This window comes from Podarcis cretensis (assembly GCF_951804945.1).
Source record: "Podarcis cretensis genome assembly, chromosome: 1".
In the NCBI taxonomy this organism is placed as follows: Eukaryota; Metazoa; Chordata; class Lepidosauria; order Squamata; family Lacertidae; genus Podarcis; species Podarcis cretensis.
Genome location: NC_137170.1, coordinates 4,243,820 through 4,260,728, shown reverse-complemented (window position 1 = coordinate 4,260,728; position 16,909 = coordinate 4,243,820). Strand labels below are relative to the sequence as shown.

The 16,909-nt window shown below is 49.2% G+C and overlaps 1 protein-coding gene and 1 long non-coding RNA gene across 2 annotated transcripts in view; one reads left to right on the top strand and one right to left on the bottom strand.

Moving 5' to 3' along the window:
* PYGL (glycogen phosphorylase L) overlaps nt 1–16,909 on the top strand; it is a 61,769-nt gene that overhangs the window by 31,932 nt on the left and 12,928 nt on the right. The window contains exons 9-15 of the mRNA XM_079988330.1: nt 1,108–1,251; nt 4,023–4,115; nt 8,801–8,947; nt 10,563–10,726; nt 13,759–13,873; nt 15,156–15,257; nt 16,585–16,732. Coding sequence (XP_079844456.1) covers nt 1,108–1,251; nt 4,023–4,115; nt 8,801–8,947; nt 10,563–10,726; nt 13,759–13,873; nt 15,156–15,257; nt 16,585–16,732 — 913 coding nt within the window. The remainder of the gene's footprint in view (nt 1–1,107; nt 1,252–4,022; nt 4,116–8,800; nt 8,948–10,562; nt 10,727–13,758; nt 13,874–15,155; nt 15,258–16,584; nt 16,733–16,909) is intronic.
* LOC307208930 overlaps nt 1–16,909 on the bottom strand; it is a 50,744-nt gene that overhangs the window by 23,119 nt on the left and 10,716 nt on the right. The window lies entirely within an intron of this gene.

Sequence of the window (16,909 nt, the reverse complement as noted above, 5' to 3'; positions counted from 1 at the left end):
AGCTGGTGCCGAAACACTTAAGCCTGCCTCAGTTCAACGAATCTATCGCATTCCACACCTTGGGGGTCAGGATATGGAGTGAAGTGGCCAGCTTCTCTGTGAAACCCAAAATTTTTGCTCAGTCCCTCATTTAATTTCTCCAGAAGATTTTTAGATTAAAAAAATAATAATTCTAGCCTGCTTCATACAGTTTGTGTTCATCATTTCAACAACTGTTTTTTTAGCTGTAGTTATCCCCTCCCCTTGAGGCTAAATTCTACAAATACCATGGCAATTCAGACAACACTTTTGATATGCAGTTAAAGAGATGCTTGACTAGTAAAGGTTAATTCGCCGCCATGTGTCATCTGTGTGCCCTCTGATTCCAAACACCCTTCTTTTGCATCTCATCACCAAACTTCTTTTGGTTATCAGCCCATCTCAAATATTATTATTAATAATAATTTCATTTCTATACCGCTTTATATTTTTAAGAAAAATCTCAAAGCAGTTTACAACATATTAAAACACCAATAAAACAATCCAGAATCAAACATTTCTGAAGAAAGTCAAATGTGGCGTATGCAGTCAAAGCAACATAATTAACAGAAAACTAAAATATTGTCTTAAAGATTTCAAAATAAAACATTACAAAGGAGGTCAGCTGCAGAATACATATTTAACACAAACAAAGTTAACCAAAAAAACACAAAAACTTAAACGTTTCAAAAAAAAAAGAAAGAAAGCAAAAACGAAAACCATTGGTAAGGGAAGTCAAATATAAAATATCTCGTCCATCCCCAAAATTCCCTTTGGATTATTCACGGAATAGTAAAGGTTAAAGTGCTTTGGGAAATGAAAGGTATTTTTAAAAAATGTTTCTACAGTCATTTTTATACACAAAGTGATTTACAGTCCTCCCCCCAAAACCCTGTGCAATGAATTCACAGTTGCTCCCATTTTACTCCCCAGTTGTGATGGGAATTGTAGGTCAAACATCTGGAAGGGGGGATCAGCTTATGGCAAAGACTGCAGTAGGACACGCCACACTGTTCAACACTGTTCAATCTTGCCTGGTGTGTCTTATTATCAATGTTCCCAATGGGACGTTCCTCTCCATCTTTGCAGTTTTTCGAAGGGAAGGAGCTGCGCTTGAAGCAAGAGTACTTTGTGGTCGCTGCCACCCTGCAGGACATCATCCGGCGGTTCAAAGCCTCCAAATTTGGGAGCACCGAAAGCGTCCGGACAGCTTTTGATTCCTTTCCAGACCAGGTAGTTTTCTGTTTGCGTGTGTGTGTGTGTGTGTGTTGGCTTTCACACAAAATTCTTTTTCTTCTCTGGCCATCCCTTGTAGCCAAGTAAGATTGTCTTCCATGAACACGGTTTTAACAATGAGTCCGTAAGTGACTGTGGAGGCCAATTCTGGATCCACATGTCCTTCCACAGTGGGGACATTGGATTCCGGGCGGGAGTTGATCACGGTGAGGGTTTGCCAAGCGTGCCTTCCTCTTAGCATGTTTCTCCCTTGCGTCCTGAGTTCAAGTGTCTTCAAAGTCCATGACACCTTTGGTAAAGGCTGTTCTCCAACTGGAGCGCTCTCAGGCAAGTGTTCCAAGTTATTGGTGTTTATACAGTGGAACCTCAGGTTGCGGACATTATCTGTGACGGAGGCACTTCCGCAACCCACAGCGTTCATAACCTGCAGCACCGCTTCTGTGTACGCGCGTGACACGATTCTGCGCTTCTGCGCTTCTGCGCATGCACGAAGTGCAGTTTAGTGCTTCTGCGCATGCGCGAGCAGCGAAACCTAGAAGTAACCCTTTCCGGTACCTCCGGGTTTCCCGTGGTCCGCAACCTGAAAACATGTAACCCGAAGCGTTTGTAACCCGAGGCGTTTGTAACCCGAGGCGTTTGTAACCCGAGGTACCACTGTACTATACTGTACTAAAGTCTGTTCTCCAACTGGAGCGCTCGCAGGCCAGTGTTTCCCAGTTGTCAGTGTTTATACTACATTTTTTTTAGATTTGCCTTGAGAGAGTCTTTAAACCTCTTTTGTTGACCACCAGCATTACGCTTTCCCTTTTTAAGTTTGGAATAGAGTAGTTGCTTTGGAAGGCGATCATCAGGCATCCGCACAACATGACCAGTTTGCAGCAGTGAGGATGTGAAATTCAATAGGACACCTCTCCTTCATCTGGTTGTGAAATATGCACGGCTGCAGGGCCACGTCGAGCCAGGATTCTGCCCGAGAACATATCTAGCACGGGTTTTAGGTCTGGAAGATGTAGTCATGCAGGTTGCGTACACGACATAGAATTGTACAGCCCGAAGAGTCCAACCCCCTGCAGTGCAGGAATTTAAAGCACCTGGCTTTCCCCAAAGATTCCTCTAGTTTACCTCTCACAGAGCCACAGTTCCCAGCACCCTTAAGGTAAAGGTAAAGGGACCCCTGACCATTAGGTCCAGTCGTGGCCGACTCTGGGGGTGCGGCGCTCATCTCGCTTTATTGGCCGAGGGAGCTGGCGTACAGCTTCCGGGTCATGTGGCCAGCATGACTAAGCCGCTTCTGGCGAGCCAGAGCAGCGCACGGAAACGCCGTTTACCTTCCCGCCGGAGTGGTACCTATTTATCTACTTGCACTTTGACGTGCTTTTGAACTGCTAGGTTGGCAGGAGCAGGGACCGAGCAACAGGAGCTCACCCTGTCGCGTGGATTCGAACCGCTGACCTTCTGATCAGCAAGTCCTAGGCTCTGTGGTTTAACCCACAGCGCCACCCGCGTCCCTCCCAGCACCCTTAGCACACCTCAGTTCCCAGGATGCATTTGGGGGAAGCCAGGTTCTTTTAAGGTGCTTTAAATTTGTGGTATGTATGCAGCCATATTTACATAATTCATTATATGCATCTGCACTGAAACGACTCACATAAAAACCAAGCGGTCTTAGTACTGTAGTACAGTCACAATACATTTAAAAGTATGGTGTCACTTCATCGTAACGCTAAATAAAAATAAACAATTAACTTGCCTCAAATTTTTTAGTGAGCATAAAGCTCCCCAACAGCTCAGGTAACAATATCCAGACATTGTTACAGCTCATGTAACACTATCACATCAGTAGCTAGGGAGAGGGAGCGAGCCATCAATCTCCTGATGACAATTATATGTCATTGAATTCAACTCAGTATTGATCCAGAGTAGATTCCAACGCAGGCATAGGCAAACTCGGCCCTCCATCATCCCCAGCTAACAGGACCAGTGGTCAGGGATGATGGGAGTTGTAGTCCCAAGACATCTGGAGGGCCGAGTTTGCCTATGCATGCTCCAACGTATAGTTAGCAGAGTAAAAACTTAAACACGTTGCAGAATTCCAAAAAAATAGACCAGAGGCAATTGTATTTCATCCAGCAGAGCTTTACTGCTACTGAAGGCAAATTAGCATAATTAGTCACAAATCCAGTGCATTCAGGATTGGCATTTTCCATAAGAAATCTAGTTGCAGCAGATTTAACTTAAACTTACAATAACTTATAATTCTAAAGCCTTAACACTATAGCATACTATGTACAGAACAACACACAGAAGGGAAACAGAAAGAGAAAGTGAAACCCAGGCTCCTTCTGGCCTTATTTAAAAAAAATAAAAAATGGACAATTGGCTCCCAAATGCTAGTGCAGGAAATATCACAGTATGTTGAGGTAAGAGATAAGAGAACCAGTTTAAACCAGTTCTGCTTGTTTCTTTCATGCAGAGAAGCTTCCAGAACCCTCTTGAATTTATTAGAATAGGAAAGATCTCTACCCATCAGATCAATACTTTCTGCACTAAGAAATGCAAACTGACAATATAGTAGTGATGATTTCCTCTGGGTATGTGCAGAGCAGCAAGAACCATTCTGTGCACAGCTGGGAGGAGGGGGCAGAAAAAACCCAGCGATGAGTTCTGTCCGAGGTAGACTTTAACCTACAGCATCTCTCCTCTTAGACGCTAACTAGCCAGTTTGGGGGTCCAAATTAATTGTTCGGTTCTTCCTTCTACATTTGCAGGTTGCCATCCAGCTGAACGACACACATCCCGCCATGGCCATCCCCGAGCTGATGAGAGTGTTTCTGGACATTGAGAGGCTGCCGTGGGACAAGGTTTGGAACAGTCTTCCATGTCGCTCCTGTTTCTTTCCAGGGATCAAGCTCTGGAGCCTGGTTGCTGGATCAGGCCAATGGCCAATCTGGTCCAGCACCCCGTTTTAATAGTGGCCACCAGGTGCCACTTGGGGAGCCTCAAGAGCAGAACCTGAACTCAGCACCACACTTGCAAGGCCAGCTAAGTTGAGCAAGGCTCTGATGGTTCTACGGCAGGCATGGCCAAACCTGGCCCTCCAGCTGTTTTGGGACTACAGTTCCCATCATCCCTGACCACTGGTCCTGTTAGCTAGGGATGATGGGAGTTGTAGTCCCAAAACAGCTAGAGTGCTGCGTTTGGCCATGCCTCTTCTATGGTTGTTGTTGTTGTTTAGTCGTTTACTCGTGTCCGACTCTTCATGACCCCCTGGACCAGAGCACACCAGGCACTTCTGTCTTCCACTGCCTCCCGCAGTTTGGTCTGACTCATGTTGGTAGCTTCCAGAACACTGTCCAACCATCTCGTCCTCTGTCGTCCCCTTCTCCTTGTGCCCTCCATCTTTCCCAACATCAGGGTCTTTTCCAGGGAGTCTTCTCTTCTCATGAGGTGGCCAAAGTATTGGAGCCTCGTCTGTCCTTCCAGTGAGCACTCAGGGCTGATTTCCTTAAGAATGGAGAGATTTGTTCTTCTTGCAGTCCATGGGACTCTCAAGAGTCTCCTCCAGCACCAGAATTCAAAAGCATTAATTCTTCGGCGATCAGCCTTCTTTATGGTCCAGCTCTCACTTCCGTACATCACTACTGGGAAAACCATGTCTTTAACTATACGGACCTTTGTAGGCAAGGTGATGTCTCTGCTTTTTAAGTTGCTGTCTAGGTTTGTCATCGCTTTTCTCCCAAGAAGCAGGCGTCTTTTAATTTCGTGGCTGCTGTCACCATCTGCAGTGATCACGGAGCCCAAGAAAGTAAAATCTCTCACTGCCTCCATTTCTTCCCCTTCTATTTGCCAGGAGGTGATGGGACCAGTGGCCATGATCTTCGTTTTTTTGATGTTGAGCTTCAGACCATATTTTGTGCTCTCCTCTTTCACCCTCATCAAAAGGTTCTTTAATTCCTCCTCACTTTTCTTCTACGGTAACTTCATATTTTCATCTGAATGATGCAACTGTACGTTGGGGAACTTCTAGGTCTTTCTCGTGGAATTGGTGTGGGGACCTTCCCACGTGGTAGCGCCATTCAGCTGCACCCCTGTTATCAGATCTCGCAAAAAAAAAAAAAAAAGACTGCCTGGGCGAATAATATGTGCCAAGGGAAGGATGCCACGAAGTTGAGGTCTTTCACAATGGCTCCACCTGCTGGGCGCTGGTGGTAGGGAATTGTAGAATCGTGATGTATGGGTTTGACCAAAGAGTTTGCGGGAGGCAGTGGAAGACAGGAGTGCCTGGTGTGCTCTGGTCCATGGGGTCACAAAGAGTCAGACACGACTAAATGACTAAACAACAACAACAAGTGATGTATGGAAGTGAGAGCTGGACCATAAAGAAGGCTGATCGCCGAAGAATGGATGCTTTTGAATTCTGGTGCTGGAGGAGACTCTTGAGAGTCCCATGGATTGCAAGAAGATCAAACCTCTCCATTCTGAAGGAAATCAGCCCTGAGTGCTCACTGGAAGGACAGATCCTGAAGCTGAGACTCCAAGACTTTGGCTACCTCATGAGAAGAGAAGACTCCCTGGAAAAGACTCTGATGTTGGGAAAGATGGAGGGCACAAGGAGAAGGGGACAAGAGAGGACGAGATGGTTGGACAGTGTTCTCAAAGCTACCAGCATGAGTTTGACCAAACTGCAGGAGGCAGTGGAAGACCGGAGTGCCTGGTGTGCTGTGGTCCATGGGGTCATGAAGAGTCGGACACAACTAAACGACTAAACAACAACAACAAAAAAGTTGGAAGTGACCCCCAGAGTCATCTAGTCCATCTGGAAACTTTTGCACAAGTAGGCCGTCCTCTCCGTTCACAGAGCGTTAGCCTTCAGAAAGGGAAAGGGGAATCAGACAAAAGGAGTTGTTGTGGCTAATCAGATTCACCCTAATCCACACGCAGGTGCTGCAGACAGGTGTTACCTCCTTGAGGGTTCTCCCTGTGTCCTTCTCTGCCTGAGCGCAGAGAGAGAGAGAGAGAGAGAGAGAGAGAGAGAGAGAGGTTTTTAGAGAGAGATGGGGTGCAGAATGAAGCCCTCTCCCCCAGGAACCAGAATGCCATTAGCATTATTCATTGCCCAGATCCAGGATCCAGGCTGTAGTGGTCAAAGTGTCTCTCGTACGGTCCTCTTTGCGTGCATGGGGACATAGGTCCAGCAAAGTCCAGACTGCTGGCCTCGCTGCTCCACCTTCAACTCCAAACCTCCTATCTACCTGCCCCACCTGCTTCTTTGTTTGCAGCCTCTGCAAGCAAAAGCCATGCAAACATACACACAAACCCGTTGTATTCTTTCTGCTATGCGGTCGCTAAGCAGTTCCCAGGACTCCTTATCTTCAAGGTTGGAACAAACTGCTAGTGAGCTGCAATTGTCATCTATTATGGTAGCTTTTCAGTCTATCTGAGTTCCTTTCAAAGGAAAGGGTAGAGCAGAATTAAGAGGCTTGGTTTTAAAAGCATGTAGCATATGTACCATATTGGCCCGAATATAAGCCACACTTATTTTTTTCAAATTCCCATCTGGCACGGCTGCCCCCCAGAGAGCAGCCCAGGAGCATGGGGCAACGGTGCCCATCCCGTCTGCAGTTTCCAAGCCTCCCCCAAGCCGCCAAATTTTAAAGGTGTGGCTTATTAGATTAGCTTCAACCAGAGCCCAGGGCCTTTTCAACACTGGCTCCGGCCTGGTGGAACGCTCTGTCTCATGAGACCAGGGCCCTGCGGGATCTGATTTCTTTCCACAGTGCCTGTAAGACAGAGTTGTTCCGCCTGACCTTTGGCTTGGAGCCAATTTGATTCCCTCCCCCTCTTTCTTTTTCCTTTCTCCTCCTGTGATGAGGCTGCATTCAAATATTTTAATGTTTCAATATTTTAATGTTGTATTTTAATCTTGTTTTTAAGTTGTATTCATTCAACTTGTTTTTATTATTGCTTGTTAGCCGCCCTGAGCCCGGCCTTGGCTGGGGAGGGCAGGGTATAAATAAAAACTATTATTATTATTATTATTATTTGCAAGTATGGCTTATATTCAGGCCAATATGGTATGTCATAAATGTCTCAAGCAAGCATTGGCTTACTAGGTTGCCAAATGCACAAGTTAGCCATGGTGCTTCTGGTTCATTCAAGTTGCCAACTTCCTAGAACCATACTTAAAAAATACAGGGTGCCTTTTAACCTTGACACCGGCACTCTGTACCAGTGAGCGCTGTCACACATAAAAAAAGCCCTGAGTTCAGGTTTCCCCCTTTTAATCTACCTAAAATATGTATTTTATCCCCCATCGGGGATTGAACCTGGGACCTTCTCAATGCAAAGCAGATGCTCTGCTACTGAGCTTGTTAGCGGAGAAATCTGAGGGCTCCCTTGGACAAAAAAACAAGGACCCCAGCCAGGAATACCAGAGCAAAACAGCAGCCAGTAGGCTTGGTCTTGATTGAAGACTTTCGCGACAGGACTCCCACCTGCCACAAGGTGGAACAAGATGGAAGCCCCCAACAAAAGAGCCCCCAAACTTTTATTAGCTGCTAATCTCCATGTTGGGACGCAGGTGGCGCTGTGGGTTAAAGCCTCAGCGCCTAGGGCTTGCCGATCGAAAGGTCGGCGGTTCGAATCCCTGCGGCGGGGTGCGCTCCCGCTGCTCGGTCCCAGCGCCTGCCAACCTAGCAGTTCGAAAGCACCTCCGGGTGCAAGTAGATAAATAGGGACCGCTTACCGGCGGGAAGGTAAACGGCGTTTCCGTGTGCGGCTCTGGCTCGCCAGAGCAGCGATGTCACGCTGGCCACGTGACCCGGAAGTGTCTCCGGACAGCGCTGGCCCCTGGCCTCTTAAGTGAGATGGGCGCACAACCCCAGAGTCTGTCAAGACTGGCCCGTACGGGCAGGGGTACCTTTACCTTTACCTTTAATCTCCATGTTACCCCCCCCAAAACTACATCACGATTACATCATGAAAGAGGAGGTCTGCTGGCAGTAATCTGAGCATCCTGGACCCTGCCTCATGGTTCCCCTTGCCCTCCACCCATCAAGTGGAACAAAAGAGATATTTACATTTCCCTGTTTCCCAGCCAAGTGAATCACACCCTTTTGTCTTCATCTGGGTTTGTTATTTCTGGAATGGCTACCTGTCTGGCACTCAGGTATCAGGATGCCAGGGATTATCACTCAGGCAGAGGGGCTGCTGAGGAGCTGAGCTCAAGTGTCCATATGAATTTCTGAAGTTTTCCCAGTGAGCCAGTACATAGAGACATTTATCAGTGAATTCTTACATTTGGTATCGTGCAGCAAAGGCCCTTTGAATAGATAGGAAGAAACTGTGATGAAGTGTTTTGTGGGGACAAATCACAAAAGTCACAAAAGTGATTGTGCTGATTTTGGTAGTGGCTGCATGTGCATGGTATCTGCTGGAGGGGCAACCCCCCCCAACCTATACATAAATTCCTGCAACAGCTACTTTAGCCTTCTGTTTCCTTTCCTTGCCCTGCTCACCGTCTTTCTCTCACTCTCACAAATACTAGGCCTGGGACATCACCACGCGGACTTTCGCCTACACGAACCACACGGTTCTCCCCGAAGCCCTTGAGCGCTGGCCGGTGGAGCTGGTGGAGAAACTGCTGCCCAGACACCTGCAGATCATCTATGAAATCAACCAGAGACACCTGGACGTAAGCAGGGCTGTGTCGCCGTGGTCCCCGGTTCTGGTTTTCAAGCCCAGTGCCATGATTCGGGGGGCAGCGGAAGTGATTTCCTGGAGAGCCATTTAATGGTGCAGATGTTTTTGCCCTGCTTGCCTAGGGCGGAGCTCACACTCCCCAGTGGCTCACTGGATTCCAGGATTGGCTTTGCTCTTGCCCACAGGGTGCCAGAAGGCAGCGCAAGAAGGGCTTGCCCTCCCTCCGATTTGGCTTCAGGCATCATCAGGTATAACCGAGGAGATCAGTAGCCAAGTCGGAGTGAGGGCCATGCTTCCTGCCCTCACTCTAATGCAGAGGTCAGCAAGGTTTACCTGCCATGGGCCCCTTAACTCCCACGGAGATTGCTCCGTGGGTCACAGTGTGAGTGCGCGTGAGCGTGTTTTCGGTGTCTGTACATGTGCAGACGCGATTTCCGGCACGGAGGAGACATGCGCTGCTTCCCATTATTTACATATAATGGCGCTGTGGGTTAAACCACAGAGCCTAGGACTTGCCGATCAGAAGGTCCCTGCAACTGGGTGAGCTCCCGTTGCTCGGTCCCTGCTGCTGCCAACCTAGCAGTTCAAAAGCACGTCAAAGTGCAAGTAGATAAATACCGCTCTGGTGGGAAGGTAAACCGCGTTTCCGTGCGCTGCTCTGGTTCGCCAGAAGCGGCTCAGTCATGCTGGCCACATGACCAGGAAGCTGTACGCCGGCTCCCTCGGCCAATAAAGCGAGATGAGCGCTGCAACCCCAGAGTCAGCCACGACTGGACCTAATGCTGCATTAGGTAAAGGTAAAGGTAAAGGTACCCCTGCCCGTACGGGCCAGTCTTGACAGACTCTGGGGTTGTGCGCCCATCTCACTTAAGAGGCCAGGGGCCAGCGCTGTCCAGAGACACTTCCGGGTCACGTGGCCAGCGTGACATCGCTGCTCTGGCGAGCCAGAGCCGCACACGGAAACGCCGTTTACCTTCCCGCTGGTAAGCGGTCCCTATTTATCTACTTGCACCCGGAGGTGCTTTCGAACTGCTAGGTTGGCAGGCGCTGGGACCGAGCAGCGGGAGCGCACCCCGCCGCAGGGATTCGAACCGCCGACCTTTCGATCGGCAAGCCCTAGGCGCTGAGGCTTTAACCCACAGCGCCACCTACGTCCCAATGCTGCATTACATGGCAGCAAAACAGGACGGAAAGGCCCAGGACCTAATGGTCAGGGGTCCCTTTACCTTTACACTCGAGGCATTCTAACTCAGCTCCTTCCTAATCAGCATCAAACGGGGAAAAGAACAAAGGACAAAAATCCTACAGCACGGAAACACAGTAATAAAAATATCCTGTCTCCGTCACTTCCCACAATGTGGAATGAAAACATACACCATCATATGATATAAACAATCCCATGACTGCAACACGGGGAAAGAATACTAACAGTCTTACTCCCTGCAATACAGAAATACTAGTTCTGTGACACCCCCTGTCCAGCTCAAGGTTCTGCTGTCATGTGGAGGGCTCTCCAGGGAGCTTCGAAACTGGGTTGGGCGTCTTCCGGCATCCTTTTGGAGCGCTGTGAGTGCCTGAGCCATCTTGCCCTCCTTGTCTCTGCTCAGAGAATCGCAGCCATGTTTCCAAAGGACGTTGACCGCCTCCGGCGGATGTCCTTGATCGAAGAGGAAGGTATGAAGCGCATCAACATGGCACACCTGTGCATCGTGGGCTCGCATGCAGTCAACGGAGTCGCCAAGATCCACTCGGAAATTGTCAAGTCGCAAGTGTGAGTACGGGCGGGCATTCCGCGGGGCCCAAGTGGGTGGGCGTGGAAAAAACCTGGAACTAGGGTTTAGATCCAAGGTGGGCTTCTGGGTGCTTTGCCACTGGGTCAGTTGGGTGGTGGTTGAAGACAGAGCTCTAGAGCCCCTGAGCACGTGCAGATTGTGGGAGCAGGCAAGAGGAATTGTGTGGCTATTCCCTCCCCCCCACAGGTGGAATAAATGAAGACAACGGACACAGAGTTTTAGGTTAATGGGCGAAAATGGCCACAACTTTATTGATTACAGGAAAGAAGGGTATTGGCTTAGGCATTGGCCCTAACCGACTATCCGGTCTGACCGGGAAGGGTTAAACACCAACAGGGGGAGCCACCCGAGATGCATATCCCTAGGCGCTCCCCGAGGGGTTACCGCTCGGGGGCGCGCTTTAGGCCCTAGCCTCCGTAGGTTTCGGACGAGGCGTTGCCCCTCGGAGTCCTTTAACGAACTACCCTTCAAGCATTGGGGGAGGTGATGGCGTTCCTCCCCCCCAACCTCATCTGCATGATAATACCCCGGCCAATGCCTACCGCCAAAACCGAGGGAGTTGTGACGATTTGCTACGAGGTAGGCGAAAAAACCAAGTGGCTCACAAAACCAGCCAATTAGCCAAATGGAAAAACTCCTACCAGGCCCCTTGCGGCGACCAGCCGAAGCCCATAGCAAGGTCAGTGGCAAAACCTAAAGGGCGGGTGGGTGGGAAACTGCGTCGTCTCCAGGGAAGAAAGGGGGCGAGCCAGGGGCTGCCCTGACCTTAAGTGGCCCTAGGAAGGCCCGCCCCTGCCGCCAGCCAATTGGCTGGCGCCACAGGGTATGCTAATTGGGTGAATCCCTGTCTCCTGCGAGGCTGACGCCAGCCTCGCAGAGTGAGTGTGGGCGGGGTCGTGATCCCACAACCCCCCCTCCTCCTGAAGATCGGAAGGGGCAATGTCTGCAGCCATCCCCTGTGGAGAAAGGTCGGCTTCCCCCAGAACATTTCCCTCTCTCCTTCCACCTTCTCTTGGTCACTGTTTCTTTGTAGTCAATACCTTGACAGTTGTGGTATTGTGGTTTCCTTCCCATTTTTAGTCTGGTTGTTTTTGTTTCTGTTTTGTACTTCAGAGGAACTTCTGTAATCATCTCCCTTTCATCTGGTGCTTTCCTACCCAACCCTTCCTCTGAACCAGAGCACAAGAAAACAGAAAGTAGACCCACTGTGCAATGCAAAGACCAATAAAATTGGCGATAAAAAAGTAAATCACAGTGAAAATTATCTGTGAAATCGCAGCCCCAAAATAGTACACACACACACACACACACACACACACACTGTGTTTCCTATAAGATATTGTTGTTGTTTAGTCGTTTAGTGGTGTCTGACTCTTCGTGACCCCATGGACCAGAGCACGCCAGCCACTCCTGTCTTCCACTGCCTCCCATAGTTTGGTCAGACTCATGTTTGTATCTTGGAGAACACTGTCCCACCATCTCGTCCTCTGTCGTCCCCTTCTCTTTGTGCCCTCCATCTTTCCCAACATCAGGGTCTTCTCCAGGGAGTCTTCTCTTCTCATGAGGTGGCCAAAGTATTGGAGCCTCAGCTTCAGGATCTGTCCTTCCAGTGAGCACTCAGGGCTGATTTCCTTCAGAATAGATACGTTTGATCTTCTTGCAGTCCATGGGACTCTCAAGAGTCTCCTCCAGCACCATAATTCAAAAAGATGTAGCAATAGTCAACTTGGACTGCTATAAGAGAAGTTTAAGCACATACACGCAGAATAAGTCTATTGTCAGGAGTGAGCCAGCAATAAATCACATGGAGCACTTTAACTCTTTATTAGAAGAAACAAGGTCTGCTCCGGAGTGCCAGGCCTAATAAGCACACAACTCTTCTCAATAGCTCTTGCCCCTATGAAGCATTTGTGGAGACCTTCCCACAACTGCCTACGTCACCTCCTCTCCCGGGTCCTTCCCAAGCAATCTGAGACTATGCCAACATACCTGTCTTTGCTCCTCCTGCTTCACACCTCTCCTGGTCCTGGGAGATCAGAAGGGAGGAGAGAGCATTGCAGCAAGAGGGGCAGACACCCTGACTTCTTCACCAGCTTGACTCCTCTCTGCCTCCCTCATCCCTCTCTCCTGATTCTGGACTTCTCTCTGACACAGACTCTCCCAGCTCACCAAGCCTTGTTAGCCCTTCAGCTTCCAACACCTCCTCTTCTCAGTCTTCTCCCTCTGACTACTCATCGTCGTCCCACCACCGCCACTCCCTGGGCTCTGAGCCTTCTTCCCTTGGGGGTCCCCCAGCTCTACAGTAGGACAATTAAGTGAAGGGAGGTGCTGTTGCACTTACCGTATTTTTCGCTCTATAGGACGCACCGGACCATAGGAGCGGGAGAACGGGGGGGGGGAATTCTCCCCCTCTCTGCTCAGCGCCCCTTCAGCGAAGTGGCAGGAGAAACGGAGCCCCTTCCATTTCTCCTCCCACTTTGCTCAAGGGGCGCTGCGCAGCTCTCCCTCTCTGCTGAAGCCAGGAGAGTCTTGCTCGCCCGTCTTCAGCAAAAGGAACCCGAAGCCTTCGGAGTGCAGCGCGAGTTCCTGCTGCGCTCTGAAGGCTTCAGGCGGCCATCCCTGAAGCCTGGAGAGCGAGAGGGGTCGGTGTGGAAGCTCCCTCTGCGCTTGGGAGGCTTCGTGTTGCTATCGCTGAAGCCAAGGAGCCTGCATTCGCTCCATAGGACGCACACACATTTCCCCTTAATTTTTGGAGGGGAAAAAGTGCGTCCTATAGAGCGAAAAATATGGTAAGTCCTGCTCGTGAGTTTCCCTTTGGGGCATTTGATCGGCCACTTTGCAAACAGGATGCTGGATGAGAAGGTTGGCCTGATCCAGCAAAAGACTCTTCTTACGATGCATTGTTAGCTAAGAAATCTTAATGATATAAAAATAAGAATTTATTATTTCTACCCCACACACCTGGCTGGGTTTCCCCAGCCACTGAACTGAGAACTTCCTTCCTGCGCAGGTTCAAGGACTTTGCAGAGGTGGAGCCAGAGAAGTTTCAGAATAAAACCAACGGCATCACCCCTCGGCGGTGGCTCCTGCTTTGCAACCCGGGACTCGCAGAGTTAATTGCAGAGGTATGCAGCCCACCTGCAGTTGACTTTGCTCTGGCAGAAATCGCACCGTTTCCATCAAGGTGGATCGTGTCCTGATGTACCTTGGACAGCAATAAGGCTGCTTCTGTGCAGCAGTTTATTCCATTTCCCTGTTAATTTCCACGTTGTATTTCAGCTTTCACATGATGCAAAAGGCACTTCTATTCTGGAATATAGCATGCATTCAGAGATCATTTCTGTGTCATTGGTCTTCAGCCCCCTTAACCCAGAAAATCACAGTAGCAAAGTGATGAAATTTGGGGGCGGTATCCGAACATAGCTTTGCCTACCATTTTCATGGGGAAACAGAGGCATGCTGTTTTTTAAAAAATATATTTATTTATGCATTTCATTCATAAAACTAATATATTGTGTGATTGTGAAAAGCAACAACTTCAAAACAGTTTACAAAAGATTTACGAAAGATTATAGCTAATGCTTTGGATTAAAAATGGTTGCTTGTCCACAGTAAAATCAAGAAAAATTCACAATCCTACTTCAAAACATACAAAAGTTAAAATGCTAAAAGATGTCCAGACAACCTCTAATTTCTAAGCATGTGATGGGTAGGTTTGTCTAAACAGGAATGTTTTTAACAGGTGCCGAAAAGAGTACGGTGAAGGCACCTGCTTGATAATAATAATAAAAATAAATTTTATTTATATCCTGCCCTCCCCAGCCGAAGCTGGGCTCAGGGCGGCTAACAACAATCAAAATAACCCAACGATTCTAAAAACATTTCATTATAAAAATTAATTAAAATCAAATTGATGGCAACCATTAAGCAAAATTCTGTGCAGATTGCCAAAGGAGGGGGGTCAGGCCGCGCCCTGACCAAAGGCCTGGTGGAACAGCTCTGTCTTGCAGGCCCTACGGAAAGATGTCAAGTCCCGCAGGGCCCAGGTCTCTTGTGACAGAGCGTTCCACCAGATTGGAGCCGCAGCCGAGAAGGCCCTGGCTCTAGTTGAGGCCAGCCTAACCTCTCTGTGGCCTGGGATCTTCAATAGGCAGGGAGTTCCAAAGTTCTCCCGCACTAAACTATCAAGTTCTTACAAATGCAGAACGGGTGTTTTGCGACGCCTGTCGTGGTGCCAGTTCCACCAATCAAAGTGGTCAGGCGGGTGCATGTAAGGCTGGCATGGTAAGAGGCAGGAAAAAGTCTTTTTTGGGGAGGTGAGCAAATACCTCGGAAAGGCTGCTTGTCTTGAGGCAGGTGGTCTGGATGTCTCAAGCCCCCCTCCCCCCCCCCGCTTCTCTTTTACAGAAAATAGGAGAGGAGTACGTCAAGGACCTCAGCCAGCTGACGAAACTGCACCGGTTTGCCAACGATGAGCTTTTCATCCGGGAAGTGTCCAAAGTCAAACAGGTAAGCGGGTGGAGGAGCTGGGCGTCTTCTTGTCGACGCTGCAGCTGGAGAGGAGGCAGGATTCTGCTCCTGAGATTCCTGGGAGACGCTGGACTTCACAGCAAGCAAACGTGGTGGCTGGGGGGGCAGGACTGCCACACAGCCTGTGATGGCTTGTGTATGCTCTTTGCAATAAGCACCCTCTGCTCACTCAGAGAGAGTTTATTTTACATATGGGATGCGGGTGGCGCTGTGGGTTAAACCACAGAGCCTAGGACTTGCCGATCAGAAGGTCGGCGGTTCGAATCCCCGCGATGGGGTGAGCTCCCGTTGCTCGGTCCCTGCTCCTGCCAACCTAGCAGTTCGAAAGCACGCCAAAGTGCAAGTACGTCAAAGAGCAAGTAGATAAATTCCGGCGGGAAGGTAAACGGCATTTCATGCACTGCTCTGGTTCGCCAGAAGCGGCTCAGTCATGCTGGCCGCATGACCCACAAGCTGTACACCGGCTCCCTCGACCAATAAAGCAAAATGAGCGCCGCAACCCCAGAGTCGGCCACGACTGGACCTAATGGTCAGGGGTCCCTTTACCTTTCCTATATTCGTAATATGTATGTATTAATGTTTCCGTGCGCTGCTCTGGTTTGCCAGAAGCGGCTTAGTCCTGCTGGCCACATGACCCAGAAGCTGTACACCGGCTCCCTTGGCCAATAAAGCGAGATGAGCGCAGGAGGGACCCATGATTTACATCTTAGGAGCCTACACAACACAAAACACTGTTGCTGTAAGCTGGTTTTATTTTATTTGTTTTTCATCTTATATTTTGGAAATGTACATCCAGGGTTTTCCCCCCTTTACATTTTTTTGGGGCCCCCAGGAGAGTGGGGCCCTAAGCTAGAGCTTGTTTAGCTTACATGTAAATCCAGCACTGTTCACACATGATTCCACTCTCTTCGCTTTGCAGTGCTTCCCCCCCCCCCAAATGTTACCTTTGGGGGGAGGCAGCCTTGCATTACATGGCAGCAAAACAGGATGGAAAGGCCCAGGAAACTTCTGTTCTATGAAAAGTTGCGGGATTGTGGCAGGAGATTAAGGGACGGACCCCGGTTGGGAAAGGAACTGTATGTTGACCCTGAAACATTTGCAGGTGCAAACGGTGTTGAAAATGAGGGTTGTGTGTAACCACGCCAATATTGTCACGAAAGCAGAGCATCATTAATGCACAATTAAAAGGACGTCCCGGGAACGGCATTAGGCAGGGGGGCTGCTGTATCCATTGCCCTCAGACCATGCCTTGTTGGCTATATTTGCTGCTGCTTTGAGCGATTGCTCCTTCCCTCTGCTCTCGCAGGAGAACAAGGTCAAGTTTGCCCAGTATTTGGAGAAGGAATATAAGGTGAAGATCAACCCGGCTTCCATGTTTGATGTCCAGGTCAAGAGGATCCACGAATACAAGCGGCAACTCATGAACTGCCTGCACATCATCACCATGTACAACCGTGAGTAAGGACACGGGGGCAGCTGGGCAGCCTGGGCATTCGTGGTTAGTAGGCAGTGACAGCTTCACCTCCTAGGTGTCTTGGTGGAAAATAAGAAGAAGAGGAGGAGTTTGGATATCCCGCCTTTCACTCCCCTTTTGTTGTTGTTGTTTAGTCGTTTAGTCGTGTCCGCCTCTT